A 19,819-nucleotide genomic window follows, 5' to 3' on the forward strand; every position below is an offset into this window, starting at 1 on the left:
TTGTAGCAGTCGTGTATTGCTGTGATGGGACTAATGACATCTGAATCTCTGATGAATGTGAGAACAGTATCTCAGCAGGCCGACAGTTATTCGCACACAGTCTGTGAGGGAACACGGGCCCACGTCACGAGCTTCGTGCCTGAAGTAGGCCTCTATGCATGCTATTCAGGGACGCTGCTTGGAGGAGGGGCCTTTTGAAGCCAGTGAAGCGTGATTGGCTTTTATGTACTGCCATGAACAGATGTGTTCAACATCGCAGAGCACTGTGTTTTAAGCACTCAGCTTTCAGATCTATGTTTAAGCCATGGACATTTTGATCTTTAACCACCTTATCCTTAGAATTGAGGCTTCAAAGATAATTAGAATGGAGGTTTTGTTCTCCCTTAGCGGATGTAGACGGGCGGTATGTAGATAAAGGGTCAGCGCTACCAGCAGGTTTGTTTGTTTTTCAGTTGTATATGCTTTGCCTTTCATCACAGATGCCCCGAAAATCCTGGGATCAGTAACGGTGTACACGTGGGAGGGCAACCCGGCCAACATCAGCTGTGAAGTGCTGGCTCACCCCAGCGATGTGTCTATTACGTGGCTGCGAGACGGCCTCCAGCTGCCTAACGTTAACACCTCCAATATCAAGATCTACAACATGCCTTCCGCCAGCTACCTGGAGGTACGGCCCACACAGACGCCTTCCTGAGAACATAAACATTCTATATACACGACCACACAGATACTATATACACAGATGGGAAATTTAGCGAAACTGGAAAAAGAATGTGCTGGTTATATTTCACCCCTAAATTAAAAGAAAGAAATATGATTTATATTATATTATATTATATTATATTATATTATATTATATTATATTATATTATATTATATTATATTATATTATATTATATTATTATGAATAGAGATCACGATTCTCCTACAATTCTAAACAGACAACAGAAAAAAATAACACAATTTACTAGAGGTTCTGACAAATTATTAATTGCTGCAGTCTATTTGAAAATGTATAATTTGGATTAATTATTTAAAAAAAAAATGTTTTGAATGAATGATCCAATGACTCACTCATAAAGACTTCACTTGTTTCATTACTGGATGAATCAGCATTTTTGAAGGAATCTCCTGAATCAGTGATTCAATGACTCACTCATAAAGACTTGTTTCATTACTGGATGAATCAGTGTTTTTGAAGGAATCTCCTGAATCAGTGATTCAGTGACTCGCTCAAAGACTTGTTTCATTACTGGATGAATCAGTGTTTTTGAAGGAATCTCCTGAATCAGTGATTCATTGACTCACTCAAAGACTTGTTTCATCACTGGATGAATAAGCGTTTTTGAAGGAATCTCCTGAATCAGTGATTCAATGACTCACTCATAAAGACTTGTTTCATTACTGGATGAATCAGTGTTTTTGAAGGAATCTCCTGAATCAGTGATTCAGTGACTCACTCAAAGACTTGTTTAATCACTGGATGAATCAGCGTTTTTGAAGGAATCTCCTGAATCAGTGATTCAATGACTCACTCATAAAGACTTGTTTCATTACTGGATGAATCAGTGTTTTTGAAGGAATCTCCTGAATCAGTGATTCAGTGACTCACTCAAAGACTTGTTTCATCACTGGATGAATCAGTGTTTTTGAAGGAATCTCCAGAATCAGTGATTCAGTGACTAGCCCTGCGTTCCAATGTCCATACTATCCATCCTAAATAGTATGTGAGATTAGAATAAGTGTGTCCCAAAGCATAGTATGTTGAAAAGAGTATGCCAAAAGTCCCCGGATGGTCTACTATTTCCGGTTTATTTTCGAAGTGTGGATCCGTGCACACTATAAAGGCTAATATTGCCCACAACCCATTGCGCATTGGACGAGGATTCAGTTCAGAACTACAAACACGAGTAAAAAGTGTTAAAAACTACAAAACATGGCGGATATACGCGATCGACGCTGAGAGATTTGAGTGACTAATAATCAGTTTAACCTGATAGAAAATATATATTTAATGTTACCCGTGTTATTTTTCATCTGCAAATACCAATGTGGACTTTTATAAAGATCCGAATGGCCATTAACTTTTAAATGCATCATTATGCATTAATATGAGGAGAGTTCTCCACATGAAAGACTCGCGACTGCAGATCAACGTGCTGCATTTCTCTCCGATACGGTAGGAAATTAACTAAATGAAATGTGGAGGATGTAAGATGATTGACAGGCCAGTTTACGGTGACAGGATGCGACAGAGAGAAAAGACGCGATTGTATGACGTGTTAGTATGTCCCAAAGCTTGTCTACTCTTTTGCTACACACTCAAAAGTAAGTACTTTTTGTTCACAGAAAGAGTACATACTTTTAGGGCGTAGTATAAGTAGGCGAATTGGAACGCAGCATCACTCATAAAGACTTCTTTCATTACTGGATGAATCAGTGTTTTTGAAGGAATCTCCTGAATCAGTGATTCAGTGACTCACTCAAAGACTTGTTTCATCACTGGATGAATCAGCGTTTTTGAAGGAATCTCCAGAATCAGTGATTCAATGACTCACTCATAAAGACTTGTTTCATTACTGGATGAATCAGCATTTTTGAAGGAATCTCCTGAATCAGTGATTCAATGACTCACTCATAAAGACTTGTTTCATTACTGGATGAATCAGCGTTTTTGAAGGAATCTCCTGAATCAGTGATTCAATGACTCACTCATAAAGACTTGTTTCATTACTGGATGAATCAGCGTTTTTGATGGAATCTCCTGAATCAGTGATTCAATGACTCACTCATAAAGACTTGTTTCATTACTGGATGAATCAGCGTTTTTGAAGGAATCTCCTGAATCAGTGATTCAATGACTCACTCATAAAGACTTGTTTCATTACTGGATGAATCAGTGTTTTTGAAGGAATCTCCTGAATCAGTGATTCAGTGACTCACTCAAAGACTTGTTTCATCACTGGATGAATCAGCGTTTTTGAAGGAATCTCCAGAATCAGTGATTCAGTGACTCACTCATAAAGACTTCTTTCATTACTGGATGAATCAGTGTTTTTGAAGGAATCTCCTGAATCAGTGATTCAGTGACTCACTCAAAGACTTGTTTCATCACTGGATGAATCAGCGTTTTTGAAGGAATCTCCTGAATCAGTGATTCAATGACTCACTCATAAAGACTTGTTTCATTACTGGATGAATCAGCGTTTTTGAAGGAATCTCCTGAATCAGTGATTCAATGACTCACTCATAAAGACTTGTTTCATTACTGGATGTATCAGTGTTTTTGAAGGAATCTCCTGAATCAGTGATTCAATGACTCACTCATAAAGACTCGTTTCATTACTGGATGAATCAGCGTTTTTGAAGGAATCTCCTGAATCAGGGATTCAATGACAAATAGATTGTACAAACAAGTTATTTTATCTTAATTTATTTTATCTGAGTTAAGATATCTTTGGATTACAGTCAGGAACACTTTCCAAAGGGGAAATTTGAACTGCGTTGCATAGTTAAGATATCTCCGAAAGGGGGATTGGAGCTGTGTGGCACAGTTTGAGGTGTCTTGGCAAAAGGGGAGATTGAAACTGTTTGTATCAGTTCAAAGTGCCTTAACAGGTAGAGCTTGGCTCTGGGAGAATTAAATGTGAGGAAGATCCGTTTAGATCCGCTCTGATGGATAGATCCAAAAAAACTCCCTAAAAACTTCCTAACTCTTCCATCCAGATAGCGGAATTCTCTGTTTTTTCTGTTGTCTCTTTTTCTTAGCGTTCCATTTTTATTATTATGTATTTGGTTCTTCTTTATGTAAAGCACTTTGAATTACCTTGCCTCATTAGATTCCTGCATTTTGTTTATAAATGCGTCTTTATTGTTAACTAAAACTATAAAAAAACAAATTAGAATATTACAACATTAGAAATGTTGCCTTGGAAATGAGTTGAAGTTTAAGTACTACAGATTGTCACTAGAAAAAAACAAACAAACAAACAAACAAAAAAACTAAATGAAAAACTTAAAATGAAAACTAAAATTATAAAAAAATATAAGCTAGTTCAAATTGTTAATAAATGCTATAATAGTACAGTATATACTGTACTGTAAATAATACTAAAATAAAACTTGTTCAGACTCCTTCAGTGAATGTATTCTTTCAGTAATTCCAACCAATAATGTTTCTTTCCCTTTCCAGCTTAAACTCAAATTCTGCTGGTTTATGCTATAGTTTTTGAAGGCAGGAAGGCAGTCACACATTTCATGTGAATGATTTATTCACATTTGTAATGATTCGTTCATCATCTACAATCTTAATAGTTTTATAAACAATCTTAATTTTCTGTATCAGAAATATTACACCTAGTTTATTTATTTTGGTTTAGGGGTGAAATGTGACCTGGACCTGTTTTTCGTGAGCTTTACACAGGAAAGGGTAGGGTTGCTCCAGGGCACTACTGCAGTCTGTGCGTCTTATCAATATTTTAGCACGTTGAGCGCACTGTCAGGAGTAAATACACATCTAATGGAATGACGGTGGTAAAATACACATTTGAAAGATAAATGATGAGATAGAGACTAGAGGTTAATGCATTCACTTGATCTGTCCCAGGTCAATCCAGAGTCTCAGAGCGACTTTGGCCCCTACAACTGTACTGCCTCCAATGAGATCGGAACCGAATACAGAGAGTTCATCATGATCCCAGCTGGTCTGTTTCTCTGTATTGATCCCAAAATGTACACAATATAGTAATTTACGGCGGTAGCTAATCGTATAGTGTTTGGATGCTTTTTGCCTTCAAGGTACTGTATTTTTGAATTACCTGCAATTCTAGCCTTTGTTCAATAAAGTGCAATACAATAGCTCAAATTTTCCTTGTGTAAACTTTTGCTCAGCACAAAGTGGCACAATCAGGCAGTATTATTGGACATAAGCTGTTAAAGTGCAGTTTTCCCACTGTGTATTGTAAAGTGTCTCCCCTGTGGTGCAGATGTGCCCTCGGCGCCAGCCATCACTCAAGTGCAACCGTACTCCAGCACGGCTCAGGTGCTTTTCGAAGAGCCCGAGTCCACTGGAGGAGTTCCTGTGCTCAAGTACCGAGCTGAGTGGAGAGCGGTGGGCCGAGGGAAATGGGTGCAGCGAGTCTATGAGGTGAAAGACGGTAAGTCTGTCACATGAACCGAAGCAGGAAGCCATCTGTATTATATGGAATATCAACACTGTTGTGTGGTTTGTAGAGTTTAGCAGGGGACTTATATAGTGGAAAACAGCACTTTTAAAATAAGAGATCAGTATAGTCATTTATAAATTGCATTACAGAACCTTTTTGGAAACTAATACTTTAAAAATGGTTAATTTAGAAATTGCTATGGTATTAATGTCACATCTATGGTCACATTAACACACTACCGTTCAAAAGTTCGGTAGTTCGGGGTCGGTAATGTTTTGTAATGTTTTTGAAAGAAATCTTTTTCAAAATGCTCACTAAGGCTGTGATTATATGATCAAAAATACAGTAAAAACAGTATAATATTGTTAAATATTATTACAATTTCAAATATTTTAATACATTCTAAATTGTAATCTATTCCTGTGATGACAAAACTGAATTTTCAGCAACCATTACTCAAGTAAAATATTCATAAAAAACTAAATGGGTGCCAGAACTTTGACATTATAACTGGATTGAAGGGAAAAATCTATTTTCTCTAAAAGTGCACAGTATTTAATATGCAATTATTTCAAGAACTTTTTGACAACAGAATCTGTTATTTCTGTTATAATGGATTAGATTTGAATGGGCCTTATTCATGTAACATAAGAAGAAAATAAACAATTGATGGTTGGTAACACTTTATTTTACAGTAGCTATGTTTCCATCCAAAGTTGCAAATTTAACTTATGCACAAAATTGGAATATCACATAAAACATTTGCAAATAAAGCAACGTTTCCATACCATGTGTTCAAGAGAACAAAATTGTCACTTCCTGGGAAATTGGTGCAAAATATCTGTAATAAAAATGTAAGTTGCTGCAATCGTGGAAGCCAATATGGTATTTTTTCCTCCGACGACGAAACACAGTAAACATTGTCATGTTATCTTGCAATCGGATGGCTGGTGTTTGGGAACGCGATCATGTGAGATGCTTGTGGGAGGGAATTAAACCAAATCATTCTGATGACAGACTTTGGCTCTGACGTTTCAGAATAATTAAACATTTGAGATGCTGTGCAATGAAATTGGTCCATTGGAGGTCCATTTTGAGGCGAATTCGCGCGAGGTTTTTTTGTTGCGCTTTGAGGGATTTATTTGGTAAATGTGTTTCCATTGTAGTTTATGCGCATGTCTTATCGGATGAAAAATATATCTACCTCAATTGAGGGCATACGTTTTTTTTTATGGTGCATTTTTAGAATTTATGCTCATTTTGGCCTTTCCATTCAGCGTTTTTATGGGATATTCCAAAATGCAAATACAAATAGGTGGATGGAAACATAGCTACTGTCCTTGTTACACATTTTTTGAGTAAAAACTGTAAATTATGCATAATTACATTCAACTAACCCTAAACCAAACCCTAATCCTAACCCCTATAGTAAGTACATAGTTAATTCATATTACTCGGTACTTAAATGTTTAATTACAATGTAACAAGGACACCTTAAAATAAAAATAGACAAATTGTTTTATGTACAATTTGTTAGTAATGCATTCTGCTCACGTTTCATAAATGGGCCAGTAGTAATAACATGGACCCATGTTATTACTACATGTTAAAGGGATGGTTCACCCAAAAATTAAAATTGTCATCACTTGTCACCCTCATGTGGTTCCAAACCTGGAGTTTATTTATTCTGTGTAACATAGAAGAATATATTTTGAGAAATGTAAATGGTAGTCAATGGCAACCAAAAAACAATTTTTCTTTTCAAAATATCTTCTTTTCTGGCGAAGAAAGTAATTCATACAGGTTTAAAACGACATGAGGATAAGTAAATGAGGACAAACTTTTCATTCTTTAGTGAAATATCAATTTTTACTATGATATTGAATGTCAGCATCACTGTACGCCCATAGCTTTAAATGTCAAATGTATTTCCGCCATGTTCAGTGGCGAGGTTTTATGTTGCCCATTGCATGTTGTCGTTTATGAATTAATGAATGGGTTTTTGATTAAATCTGCTTCTCGCTGCTTCCCAGCAGGACTGAGTTCAGTCACAGTCACCGGGCTTAAACCCGAAACCGATTACGAAGTCAAGATGTCTGCCATCAACGGCAAGGGCGAAGGCGACAGCAGCCCGTCAGTGGTCTTCAAAACCGAGCATGTCCGTGAGTATCCCGCTTCTCTCTCTCTCAGGAGCACGTAGTTCCATCAACAGCAGCGCAGCGTGGCGTGACGGCCCACACACCTTATCAAACAGCTAGTGTGAAGTCTTTGGCTGACGCAGATGCTAAAAGACACAGTCTGTGCTCATGGTGCTAAAGAGTAGGGCGTAATGAATTAAGTAGTTTGAATATTAACATGTCAGTCCCTTGAACAATTCTCTCATTTTACTGAATTACAAATCCAATGAAACAGCATTCAACTCGATTTTAGTTTCATCTGACCAACTCCAGACATGCTTTTGCATGGATCTTTTTGAGCAATGTCTTCTTTTGTGCCTCCCTCCCTCCCATACAGAACAGTAGAGCTCTTGATATGGTTGACTGGTTCACCTTTACACTGTTCTCAACTGAACTGAACTCTGTCGCTCCTTCAGAGTAATTGTTAGCCTCTCTGTGGCGTCTCTGTGTTTTGAAGGACAACCTTTTCTAGGCGATACCTGGGTGGTTTAATATATTTGCCTCTTTTTGACAACCAATAAAAATGTCCCAGTTTTCTATCCATTGTTTTGCACTTTATGCAGGTTATATATTATTCATCATTAAGAGAAACCTGGTATCATTTATAGGTCGCTTAAGCTTATGGATGTACTATTAATTTAGGCTAAGAACATATTTAAAAATAGTCAATTATGACTTTAAGATTTGTAATTCAGTGCATTGAGAACATTGGTTAATGGTCGTGATGCATTTGCAAATCACTGAATATCAATAACATATGCTTGGCAATTTTACTGCTGCTAAGCACGTTCATGCTGTATATATATATACTGGTCACACCTTACATACATAATTTCTTATACCAATAATTGATTGAGAAATCCAACTGGTAAGAACAGAACATCTTGTTCTCACACAGGAGATAAAATTCTGCAAACATTCCACAAAACATCAATAAAAATCAATCATAACACCACACGCTACAGGAATATTCCTGTGATTTGTGTTGATATTCTCATCACGATTACACACCACACACATCTACCCTCTTACTCCTCCTGGTGGTTGTTTGTGTGATCAGCGGGATGTTTTGAACTTTCAGAGATGCCATTACCACATAATACACTCAACACATTGTACACTGGGATTTATTTCCTGTCAGTACATGAAACAAAACCCATTTAGTGCAAAATATCCAGGATGTAGTCCAGAGAGTAATGACTCTAATTCAGGTAAAGTATGAGTGATGGGAAAGTATTTCTGTCTGATCTTGTTACCGGCTTTTTACCCTTTGACATTATCAGACTTCTCTTTTTTTTTTTTTCATCCTGTCATTTTATGTGATTTTCTTCCCTATTTTGTTTCCCATTTGTATGTTATTTTTTTTTCTCCCCATGGGATCCTTTAGGTTATTCTTACACAAGTAAGTGTTTCATCTACCTTGTGATCTTGTGATCATCATATCCATTTTTATACATTTTTCCACATTTTATTATTTGTTGATAGCATTTCTAGTGGTTGTAGATTTTAAAGACCCCATGACATCGAAATGAGAGTTGAGTGGCTTTAAGTCCATGTCTAGATCTGTATGTCATTGTACTTGTAAATTTGAGCAAATTAACATTATATATATATACATTTATATGCATTTTTTGTCCAGTCAAATGCTCTTTAGAATGAGAATGTCTTTTTAATACTCTCTGGTTAGCAGTAGCAAATATCAAACCAACATGGCTGTGATGTAAACTAAAGGCTGCTTACTGTTTACTAGGAACACATTAAAGAAAAGTGGACTCATCATATCTCATGGGGTCTTTAAGGTAATATGCTAGTTGTTTCCTCAGTTACAGTTATCAAACTAAATAAAAGTGAACATTTTCTTTTTTCATATGCTCCCTAGATGGGATTTTTCATTTTCATTCTGAGGACACAGGTTTGTTATGCAGCTGTATGATGGTTTTCATTATTATTGTATTATATTAAAACAGAAACCAAAAAGATTCTTCTGTATGTAATATAAGAGTTATATTACATTATTCTGTGGTTTTGTGGCTGCAGATAAGCCTCCACTTTATCTCTAGGCAACACACAGTAAATCCAATTAGTAGTGCATATGAAGTATTTAAAGTTGATCAACTTTGAATATTTCTTTAGAGATTGAGATGCAGTGTTAAATGCTTACTGTATCACATGCTTTGTCCAAAAACTAATGCATGATCCCCTAGTATTATATGAATACTTAAGTGTTTCCTCTGTTTTTCATTGAGAAATATGATTTGACAACTAAAGCAAGCATCACTATCACAGTTGTTTATATAGGATTTGAACAAACCTGTAATGCTAAGTATTAAATGTTTTTGCTGAGCACATGAATAATACCTCAAATCATGTGGCAAAAACATATGTTATTACTTTAATAAGCAATTAGAGCTTTTTTTCACTTGGCGGATAATAGAACAGGCAGTTACAGAGGTCCCATAAGAGTTTAACCTTAAACTCTCTGGTGCTCTTCATGTGGCGGTCAAAAATGACCCTTTTTTTTCTTCAATGAAATTATATATATATTTTAGTTCAATAATGTTTTTATTTAATATTTTCTATTTTAGGGGATTTTATGGTACTAAATTATATTTATGCAGTAGTTATAATCCATTTATTCACTTTTTGAGCATAGACCTGAAAATGAAATTTCCAACTTAAAGGTCCAGTGTGTAATATTTAGGGAGGATCTATTAACAGAAATGTAATATAATATACATAACTATGTTTTCAGTAGTGTATAAAGACCTCACATAATGAACCATAATGCTTTTATTTCCTTAGAATGAGCCATTTCTATCTACATACACCGTGGGTCCCCTTACATCGAATTCGCCATTTTGCGTCACTATGTTTCTACAGTAGCCCTAAATGGACAAACTGCTCTACAGAGCACATTTGCTTGACTGGCTACTCTCTTCTGTCTCAGACGACAACATCTTTGTTTTGTGTCGTCCACCGTAGCTTCTCTATGTGCTTCGAAAGGGAGGGGTGAGCTGTGGACTCACCACTAGATGCCGCTAAAGTTTACACACTGCACCTTTAAACTGTCGTAAATCTTGAATGTTTGGTCTCTTTTTAAAGACGACACTTGGCAGATCATTGCTGTAATGAAGAAAGTTTTTTAAAAAGCTATAGAATTTTATTATAAAAAATGTACAAAAATACTATTTGCAATTTTTTATGAACTATATATTTTCCAAAATATGTTTTACTCTAAAATTGCAAGAAAATCAAAGCAATGAAGTTGCTCCATATTTGAGGTTGATATTTCAAAAAATGAGCTTTCAGTAAGATTTTGTTTGGGCGCAGTACCAAAAGATTCCATTAGATGAAATTAATTTTCCATTCATTTCCAATTTTTGACTATTGTTTTCAGGACCATTTAACTTTTTCAAATAAAAAGAATAAAAAACAAAAACGCAAAATGTAAAATTTTTCGGTCAAAAATGACAGAGCACCAGAGCATTAAAGAAAGGACCCAAGCCATATCTAGAGAACAGAATGTCATATAGAACAACTCCTTAGCAACCACCAAGAACATAGCAACACTCTAAGAACCAATAGGAACAATATAGCAGCCACATAGCAGAACACCCTTATTGTTGCAAGTTTTGTATAAGTGGTACCACTCACATTTTCTTTAGAAAAAAAAAAAAATACTAGTTTTAGCTTTTCAGTTGTTTAAAATGAGACCATATGCTCAATCTCTCAGAGGAAATCCTGCTCAGTGTGTTTCTGCTTCTGTTCTCAATGTTGTGATCTTTGTGATTTAAAACCATTTTGATTTGCTTGGTTTTATGTTTCTCTGCAGTTTGTTCTAACCCTTGACTTGATCTTTTTTCACATAGTTACATTTGTGTCTGTATTTTTGTATCTTTCATGCAACCTCTTCCAATTTCCTTTCAACCAATCATGTGCGTGCATATGATGTGACTGTGTCATGTGGCTTGCATGGTGCTGGTGATGTCATCCACACTGATGAGCAGAAGGTAAACACACGGGCCCAGCTTCATCCTCTCATGTACAGGATTATCCCTCACTCACATCAGGATCACTGCATTCATCCCTAACCAGCCATTATAACTCTCTACTGTCACATTTCTAGAATTAAATCCCCTCAGACAGGTCATGAAAATTCATCCATTCCCAATTTTTAACGGAGACTGTTACCCTTGAGCAACCACTGCGCTCTGACTACACAAATTATCTTCCGTGTTGAATATGGAATCAAAAAAAAAGAAAAAAGTTGATGCCGTGTCCTGCCAACCATGGAAATGACATCAAAAGCTCTGGAGCTGAATAACATTTCCCCAGAGCGATCGCTGGGTATGACGATCTCGCTCTTTTATGTTCAGCCTAAACATTTTGACAAGCAGCGGGTTTACAGACGCTCGCTACACTGACATCCTTTCATCTTATGCTGCTTTGGATGTGCTGCTACCGGTGTACAATTATATCCAAATTAGGAAAACCCTTACAAATGCTACAGTAGATGCTGCAAGTGGTTGATCTCAATGGTTTATTTATTCTCCAGTTTCAAGCATGTTTCAGTAACTTTCACAGTACCGCATTTCCTTTCAACATAACTTTTGAACCTTTTACAGGGCTCCTCCCCTCCTCTCCAAACTATGTGCTTTGATGTTCCGGTTGTTTTTACCTGCATGTAAATTTCATGATGACTACAGAAAAATATTGCAGCTTTCTTTTCATTGCACAGTTGCTTACTTTGCGTACACACCTTGATTTTTTAAATAGGTTTTACGATGTTTGGAGTATATTGGGCTGCATTTTGCTTGTCTTTTTAATGTGTAAAAGAGTCAACTTTATTTAACAGTTGCGCCACTTTGTATATTATTCACGATCCATATGCAGTCCAGTTTAACTAAGTGATAACTGCACAAGTAGTGCCATGCATAATGAAAATTGAATGAAAATTGTGTCATTAATTATTCACCTTTATAAGACTTCTTATACATCATCTTCTTAGACATCTTTGGAAGACAAATATTGATTTTTTTTATATGCTCTTATCATTCTTCACCATCCATTGAAAATCCTCATGACAAAAATTCTCAAGCTTCACAAAGTTCATAAAGATGTTGTTAAAGTAATCCATATTAATTGAGCAGTTTACTCTTAAGTTAAGACATGATTGCATTATATGATGATTAGGGTCATGATAGATTGTCGGTTCAAATTAAATTGACAATGCCTTTTAAATTCTGATTTGATTCCTTAATTATGGATTGAGGCTGTGAACAGGATGCAGAATTTCAATTTGAATTCTAATATAAGACATTAAAATGAATTTCAAAGAATATAATATAGCAATATTTTTTACTAGAAAAGCAAAGTGTGTCAAGACAAACTTTGATTGTTGTGTAAAAAAAAAAAAAAGTATTTAAAAAGTTTCTAAAGGTTTTTAAGCCTTAAAAACCGAGAAGTTTATTTTAATTTGATTTAGTTTATATATTTCATCATATTTAATGTAGACCAGCATAGAAGAATATTTCATTTCATGGAATACATTATCAGTGTTGAATTTCTTAAAAAATTGCATCTGATCATATATAATCAATGTCGCACATTCCAGTTCTTTCAAAAAAAAAGTTTTAAAATTGCACTTTTAGTAGTATTTAAACCTGTTAACCAACTAGAAAATAGCTAAGGAATCACCAACCAACCAACCAACCATCTTTGAATTTCAATTCCTCTCATTCCAATTCAACTTCCTGTGGGTGTGGCCAATTTAGTTCAAATTCCAACATTTTCAATTCTGAATTTTGCCCAATTCTGCAACCTACACTGTAAAAAAAAGAAAAAAAAAAAAAAAAAGAAGAATTGTTGGTTTCACTTAAAAAAAGTATGTTACCTGGTTAAAAATTTGAGTTGGTTTAATCAACAGAAACTCAAAATATTATGTTATCTGAACCACATTAATTATTGTCAAGTTGATTTGACAAAAGAAAAAAATGTTGATAACAAATCATAAAAAATATTTTTTTTACAGTGTAGTATTTAGAACCAAATTGTTTTTTTTTAAGACGTGCTTGCGCATTACCCAATTTGCATAATGCCTTTGGCGAATCATGTGCTAAAACAATGCAGACAGCATGTGCAAATAAATGGAGCAATTAATTCTTGTGAATTCCCCCAAGAATATCTAGTTACCATTAAGAGTTAATTTGCAAACATGTAAAACTTTTATTTTTAGTCTAATTTAATTTACTGCTGTTTGCTCCCTTGTGTATAAGATAACTTCATTTACTGTATCCTGCAGGGACAGATGGCTAAGGAGGATGGAATTAATCATGCAGTGCTGAAATTTCATTATTAAAGAGATGAGCGCTTATTGATGACCCTTTAAACTGTCAGTCGAGTAGAATATCTGCTTGTTAATTGAGCTGATTGTTTGGGATTGTAATTCCTCACACCAGTTAGTGGTGCTTCTACCATTTTATGTGTGCACTTTTATAACCTCGTAACACATTAAGATTAATTACTGAATTTTTATCACATCTCGTTCAGTTTTTGCAGTTATGGTGGTGTTTTCTAGCAGATCCAAAGAGAATTAGATGTGTATTGTACCTCTCTGAAAAACTGTATCCTCCTTTATTGGAGAAGTGAAGCAACTGATGTATTGACGACATTATTTCAATACAGCACAGACAAAATTAAGTGTTAATGATTCATATCAGGCTGAACAAGTAGTCCAAACAAAATGAAAAAAAAAGACCTGAAAAGTTAGGCTGTGTGAATGAAAGTGTCTCCCTCGTACAGGCTAATAGCTAATTACTCCCTTAATGAGAGTAAAATGCCTTCATTTTTCAATCTACCGTGAACATGCGTAGCTTCTGCCTGCAATGTTGTTACGTGTCACTCTGCGGCGTCAAACTAATGTAGTGAATCAAACGAGCATTCGCTGGTCATTAAAATGAAATGGATCATGATGGCCCATGAAGGAGAGGCCTCAGTGAACAGCGCCATTGAAGTATTCCCAATTCACACTGCGCTCATACACATGAATGTTCTGTAGGGATGTTCACAGTTCACCATGACCTCCAAATATCAGCCTACTCATCTAAGGAGGCCCAGCCAAGCAGCATGTGTCATATTATTCTATTACTTGCCTATAGAATCATTGGTGTGTAGGAGGCTAAGAATTATGGGAGTTAGAAAATTGCCACCTTTTAATACACATAATTAGTGGTCGACTGGCTTTTCATTGGCCAGAATTGATATCTACAGACCTCAGTGGCCAATAGCTGGTATAATGCTGATGTATGCATAATACAGTTCAAAGCTGCTGCGTGTCAGTTTTTCAATGTTGGCCCCCATATGTCAACTTCTGGCTCAAACTGAATGGCATGAGTATGGAGTTGCGCTGCAACCATTTTGATGATTAATCAGTTGATAATTTAATAAATTCAGCTATTTTCCATCTAATTATATTTTCAGCATTTATTGATAATATTGGTGCATTGTTAATGTTGTTGTTATTATTATTATTTGTAACTTGATTATTTGAACTATAACATGGAGGACTCTTTAAGAAACCTAATTATTTATTTTTGGTGCTGTAACTTGCAGGAAAATTACACGTTGCCGTTTCAGTAACAGCAAAAGAGATGTACACCAAAATTATTACTATGAAACGATTGAAATTAACATTTTTTTACACTATGTACTATTGGAAAATGTTAAAGGTGCCCTAGATTCAAAATTTGAATTTACCTTGGCATAGTTGAATAACAAGAGTTCAGTACATGGAAAAGACATACATTGAGTTTCAAACTCCATTGCTTTCTCTTTCTTATGTAAATCTCATTTGTTTAAAAGACTTCCGGAAAACACGCTGGTCTCTACATAACACCGACTGTTACGGGGTATACGCCCCCAATATTTGCATATGCCAGCCCATGTTCCCAACATTATGAAAGGCATTACACAAGGGCAGCCAGTAATGTCTGGATCTGCACAGGTGAATCAACAGACTAGGTAAGCAAGCAAGAACAACAGCGAAAATGGCAGATGGAGCAATAATAACTGACATGATCCATGATATTTTTAGTGATATTTGTAAATTGTCTATCTAAATGTTTCGTTAGCATGTTGCTAATGTACTGTTAAATGAGGTTAAAGTTACCATCGTTTCTTACTGTATTCACAGAGACAAGAGTCGTCGCTATTTTCATTTTTAAACACTTGCAGTCTGTATAATTCATAAACACATATTCATTCTTTATAAATCTCTCCAACAGTGTAGCATTAGCCATTAGCCACAGAGCATAGCCTCAAACTCATAGAGAATCAAATATAAACACCAAAATAAATACTTTACTCGCATAATTCGATGCATGCACACAGCATGCATGACGAACATCTTGTAAAGATCCATTTGAGGGTTATATTAGCTGTGTGAACTTTGTAAATGTGCTGTTATATAATCGAGAGCTCGTGTGGCAGGGAGCACGCGAATTAAAGGGGTGGCGCGCTGAAAAAATCAGTGCATAGTTAATGATGCCCCAAAATAGGCAGTTAAAAAAAATAATTAAAAAAAATCTATGGGGTATTTTGAGCTGAAACTTCACAGACACATTCAGGGGACACCTAGGACTTATATTACATCTTGTGAAAAAGCATTCTTGGGCACCTTTAAATTCATTTTTTTAGGAATTGACAAGGCAGATGTATCGGCTTGTCACTACACATAATAATACCAATAATTAATGCTGATTTTACTTCCTTGTTCAGAACTTTCCTCCTTTTCCACATCTTCTTTATTAAAGGGATAATTTATGCAAAAATCTAAATTGTCATATGTCATTTACTCCCCCTCATGTCGTTTCAAACCCATAAGACTTTTTAACAAATATATTTTTATTGAAACCTGAATCCCTCCATTTTAAGTCCAGTCCACCAACACTTTGATGCTTTAATAAGGTTAAGATGCACCGATACTAAATTTCTCTGCCGTTACCGATAGCCGATTATTACATGAGACATGATGCTTTCCGGTAAGTTGTACTATATCTTTTAACATACCTTTGATGTTCATGCATGTTCGAGATATAACGTTAACTTTTATTGAAGAGGAAGAAAAGCCTTGCGCTCCGTGCTGCCGCCTGAACTGAGGCATTACGGCGATCTGACACGTCACATTTAAGAGCGTAAAAACACCATTTATTGTTTGAATTTCATGATAAAATGGACAGAATTTGAAAACTGAAACTTTTATTCTTATCAGAAGTAACAAACCACAAAGCTTTTTGTGATTATTGGATGGGAGGTGCTAAGAATAATATTTGATGTAGGGAAAAAACGCAGACCTGGCAACCCTTTGCTTGAACTACGGGTGATTCATAGGGTCAAAAAGAACCTGCTTTAACGTCACTATTTTTAATCTGTTAATGCATTAAAATTCAACACGAGTGATTTTTGTTCACACACAGTATGTAAGAGTTGCAGTCTGAACACATTTTTCTGCACCCTTTTGATTGACAGGATATAATCGGCCCTGATCATCGTCAGTTGGCCGATAGTGATGATAATAGCTTTTATCAGCTGATACGATTGTTGGCCGATACATCGGTGCATCTCTAGTTTATTGCAAGTGTTCTGAAGAGACACAATTGCTTTAAATGACAAACAGATTTAATTTAGGATTTTATTCACATATAAACATTAATCAGCACCCATATATAGAGCACATCAAATATGGTAAACACAAGCTTGCTTGATGCACAGATGATTTGGTGAATGATTTTAGTTTCGAAGATTAAAGAAAGTCTTATTGGCTTGTAATGACGTGGGTGAGTAAATGATGATGATGATGATCATGATAATGATGAAGTATTTTTATTTTTAGGTGAACTATCCCTTTAAGTTATGGTGCTTTTTTCTCACGTCTTTGTTACTGGTTTGTTGTTGTAGGAGAACCCAGCCCTCCTATACTCGAAGGAATTCTATATCCCAAAGGCAATTCTCTCAAAGTAAAATGGATCAAACAAGATGATGGAGGGTCACCAATCACCCATTATTTGGTCAGATACAAAGCTGTGAGTGTCCAAATAAGAATAAATATGTATATTTAATATTTTCCTTCTTTTTTTGTTTTTGCAACTTTTGTGACCGTTTCATGGCTGCTTTTTGCTACACAGAGGGAAGACCCTGACTGGAAGCCTGAGATCCGCCTGCCCAACGTTAGCGAGTACGTAATGCTGACAGGTCTGGAATGGGACACTGAGTATGACGTGTTTGTGGTGGCAGAGAACCAGCAGGGCAAGTCCAAGCCCGGCACCCTGACCTTCAAAACCTCATTGGAGCCCGCAGCTACCACAGGTAACCACCATCCCTCCCTCCCTCCCTCCCTCCGCCTCCCTTTCCATCCCTCCTTCTCTGTGTTAATCCTCGCCACCAATCTCAAGCACACTGATTTTAACAGCTGACTCAGAGCTGTAATGACACCAAACATGTGAATGCAGCCTGGGCCATCACTTACACTGCATGATAAACAGTGAGTCATGCTACATGGCAGATCACGAATCACACGGACAAAACATTTGGCTTGTTCATATGGGATTCTTGATGCCATATTTCTATAACATAAGATAGTGTGAGATGCCGATACCAATCTTCAAGCTGGCCATTTAAGCTTTTTTAGATTTAGCCAAATGTGTAAAGTAGGGGAGACAGAGGGGCAATTTTGATCACAAACAAGTATGATGACACTTATTCAGCAAATGCTCAGTAAAGAGTTCTGTTTCTGCCTGACAGAAAGTATCATTTATTTTACTTTGTGAATTTTTTTTTAAAGCTGTTATGTTCATTATTTATTAAAAAAAAAAAAAAAAAGACATAATACACTTTATTTCCACTGTATGATCCACTTTAGACATTCTACTAACTATCAGTAACGTTGCAACTAATTATTATTTATTATATAATGAACATCCAAAAAAACACAACATATGGATGGATGGATGGATTATGATGGTTATTATTTATATATTGGACATCCAAAAACACAACATATATATAATTATTATTATTATTAAATAAATAAATAATGCGTCCATCTGTCTATTTGGATGGATGGATATAGTATTTATATTGTATTTATTATGATTATCTATTATATAATGGACATCCAAAAAACACAACGGATGGATGGATGGATTATTATGGTTATTATTTTTATATTGGACATCCAAAAACACAACATATATATAATTATTATTATTAAATAAATAAATAATGCGTCCATCTGTCTATTTGGATGGATGGATATAGTATTTATATTGTATTTATTATTATTATTATTATTATTATTATTATATAATGGACATCCAAAAACAACATGTATAATAATAATAATTATCTGTCTGGGTGGATGGATATTTTACTTTATGTATAAACTTAAATTTATTATTATTATCAAATAATGGACATCCAAAAAAATCGCTAAGAAAAACAATCACTTATTTTTCTAATATGGCCAGTAACTGATAATGAGTATGTTGCCTGTTTTAATCTAATCATTTTGCACGGCATTGATTATTGGGGAAAAAAAAAATAAAAATTAAGTTTAACTTGCATGGTCCATTTGCAAAACAAGCTTTTGTTTCACTAACATTTGAATTACAGAGGCAAAATCAACAGACCCATTGCATTCACATGCAGGTACACTCTGAGTCACTGTCTATTTAATGTTATTGACTTGGCCTCCATTCACCTGTGACCAGGCTAACCCTCAGCATAAGCAGCAGGGCAGTAGTCCCTTTCTCCCTGCCTGATGGAGAATCACTTCCTGTTTGCGAAAACTAGTGTGTTGCGGCTGTTTAACAGAGAGGGTTGCGGTCTGGTCAGGCGTGCCAGGGCCACAGCTGGGGTTCGCTGCTTCACTTGTAATGTAACAAGCATCTGGTGCTTCTTAATGCAGAGAGACTTTGTCTGTCCCTCGTTGTCTCTCTCCCTCATTAACACTCTGAGACGGCCCTCTGGACGTAGGAGGGCTGAATCGCCGCTCTCTTTGGCATACTAGGTTGCGAATGGCCCACATCCAAAGGCTGTTTGTCTCACTCACACCTCCGAGTACAGAAGCGCACTCCTCGCAGCATGCTAATGAGACCACATCACCTCCCGAATAGAACTTTACTTAAAGTTGCTGGCACTAACATGCTTCAAGTGTTTTTATTTTTTACTGTGATAACTCACGTTAAAGCCGAGAACAGCTTGGATGTTGGCGTAATAGAAGTCTACAACATGTTACAGTGATTTAATGTAGCGGTTAGCCACTACAATTCATATATTTTTTATTTATTTTGATTAACATTTAAGAACATACTTGCTTGAAATAACCATTTTCAGCAACTTGTGTGCAAGTTTTCTGTTTATTTAATCATATTTGGCATTTCATAACTTCTTAGCTGAATATTTTATAAGAACTCATGCATT

At 35.8% G+C, this 19,819-nt stretch overlaps 1 protein-coding gene across 24 annotated transcripts in view; it reads left to right on the forward strand.

Annotated features, from left to right (window-relative positions):
• Positions 1-19,819, forward strand: part of ncam1b (neural cell adhesion molecule 1b) — a 117,198-nt gene that overhangs the window by 80,432 nt on the left and 16,947 nt on the right. For 6 of the 24 annotated variants that reach the window (XM_048160153.1, XM_048160152.1, XM_048160129.1 and 3 more), the window contains 9 exons: positions 480-667; positions 4,607-4,703; positions 4,986-5,156; positions 7,199-7,327; positions 8,730-8,744; positions 9,222-9,254; positions 11,350-11,352; positions 17,297-17,421; positions 17,524-17,704. In XM_048160153.1, the coding sequence (XP_048016110.1) occupies positions 480-667; positions 4,607-4,703; positions 4,986-5,156; positions 7,199-7,327; positions 8,730-8,744; positions 9,222-9,254; positions 11,350-11,352; positions 17,297-17,421; positions 17,524-17,704 (942 nt within the window). The remainder of the gene's footprint in view (positions 1-479; positions 668-4,606; positions 4,704-4,985; positions 5,157-7,198; positions 7,328-8,729; positions 8,745-9,221; positions 9,255-11,349; positions 11,353-17,296; positions 17,422-17,523; positions 17,705-19,819) is intronic. The other 18 variants (XM_048160130.1, XM_048160134.1, XM_048160142.1 and 15 more) reach the window with 8 other exon arrangements.

The sequence above is a fragment of the Megalobrama amblycephala genome, linkage group LG16, assembly GCF_018812025.1.
Source record: "Megalobrama amblycephala isolate DHTTF-2021 linkage group LG16, ASM1881202v1, whole genome shotgun sequence".
In the NCBI taxonomy this organism is placed as follows: Eukaryota; Metazoa; Chordata; class Actinopteri; order Cypriniformes; family Xenocyprididae; genus Megalobrama; species Megalobrama amblycephala.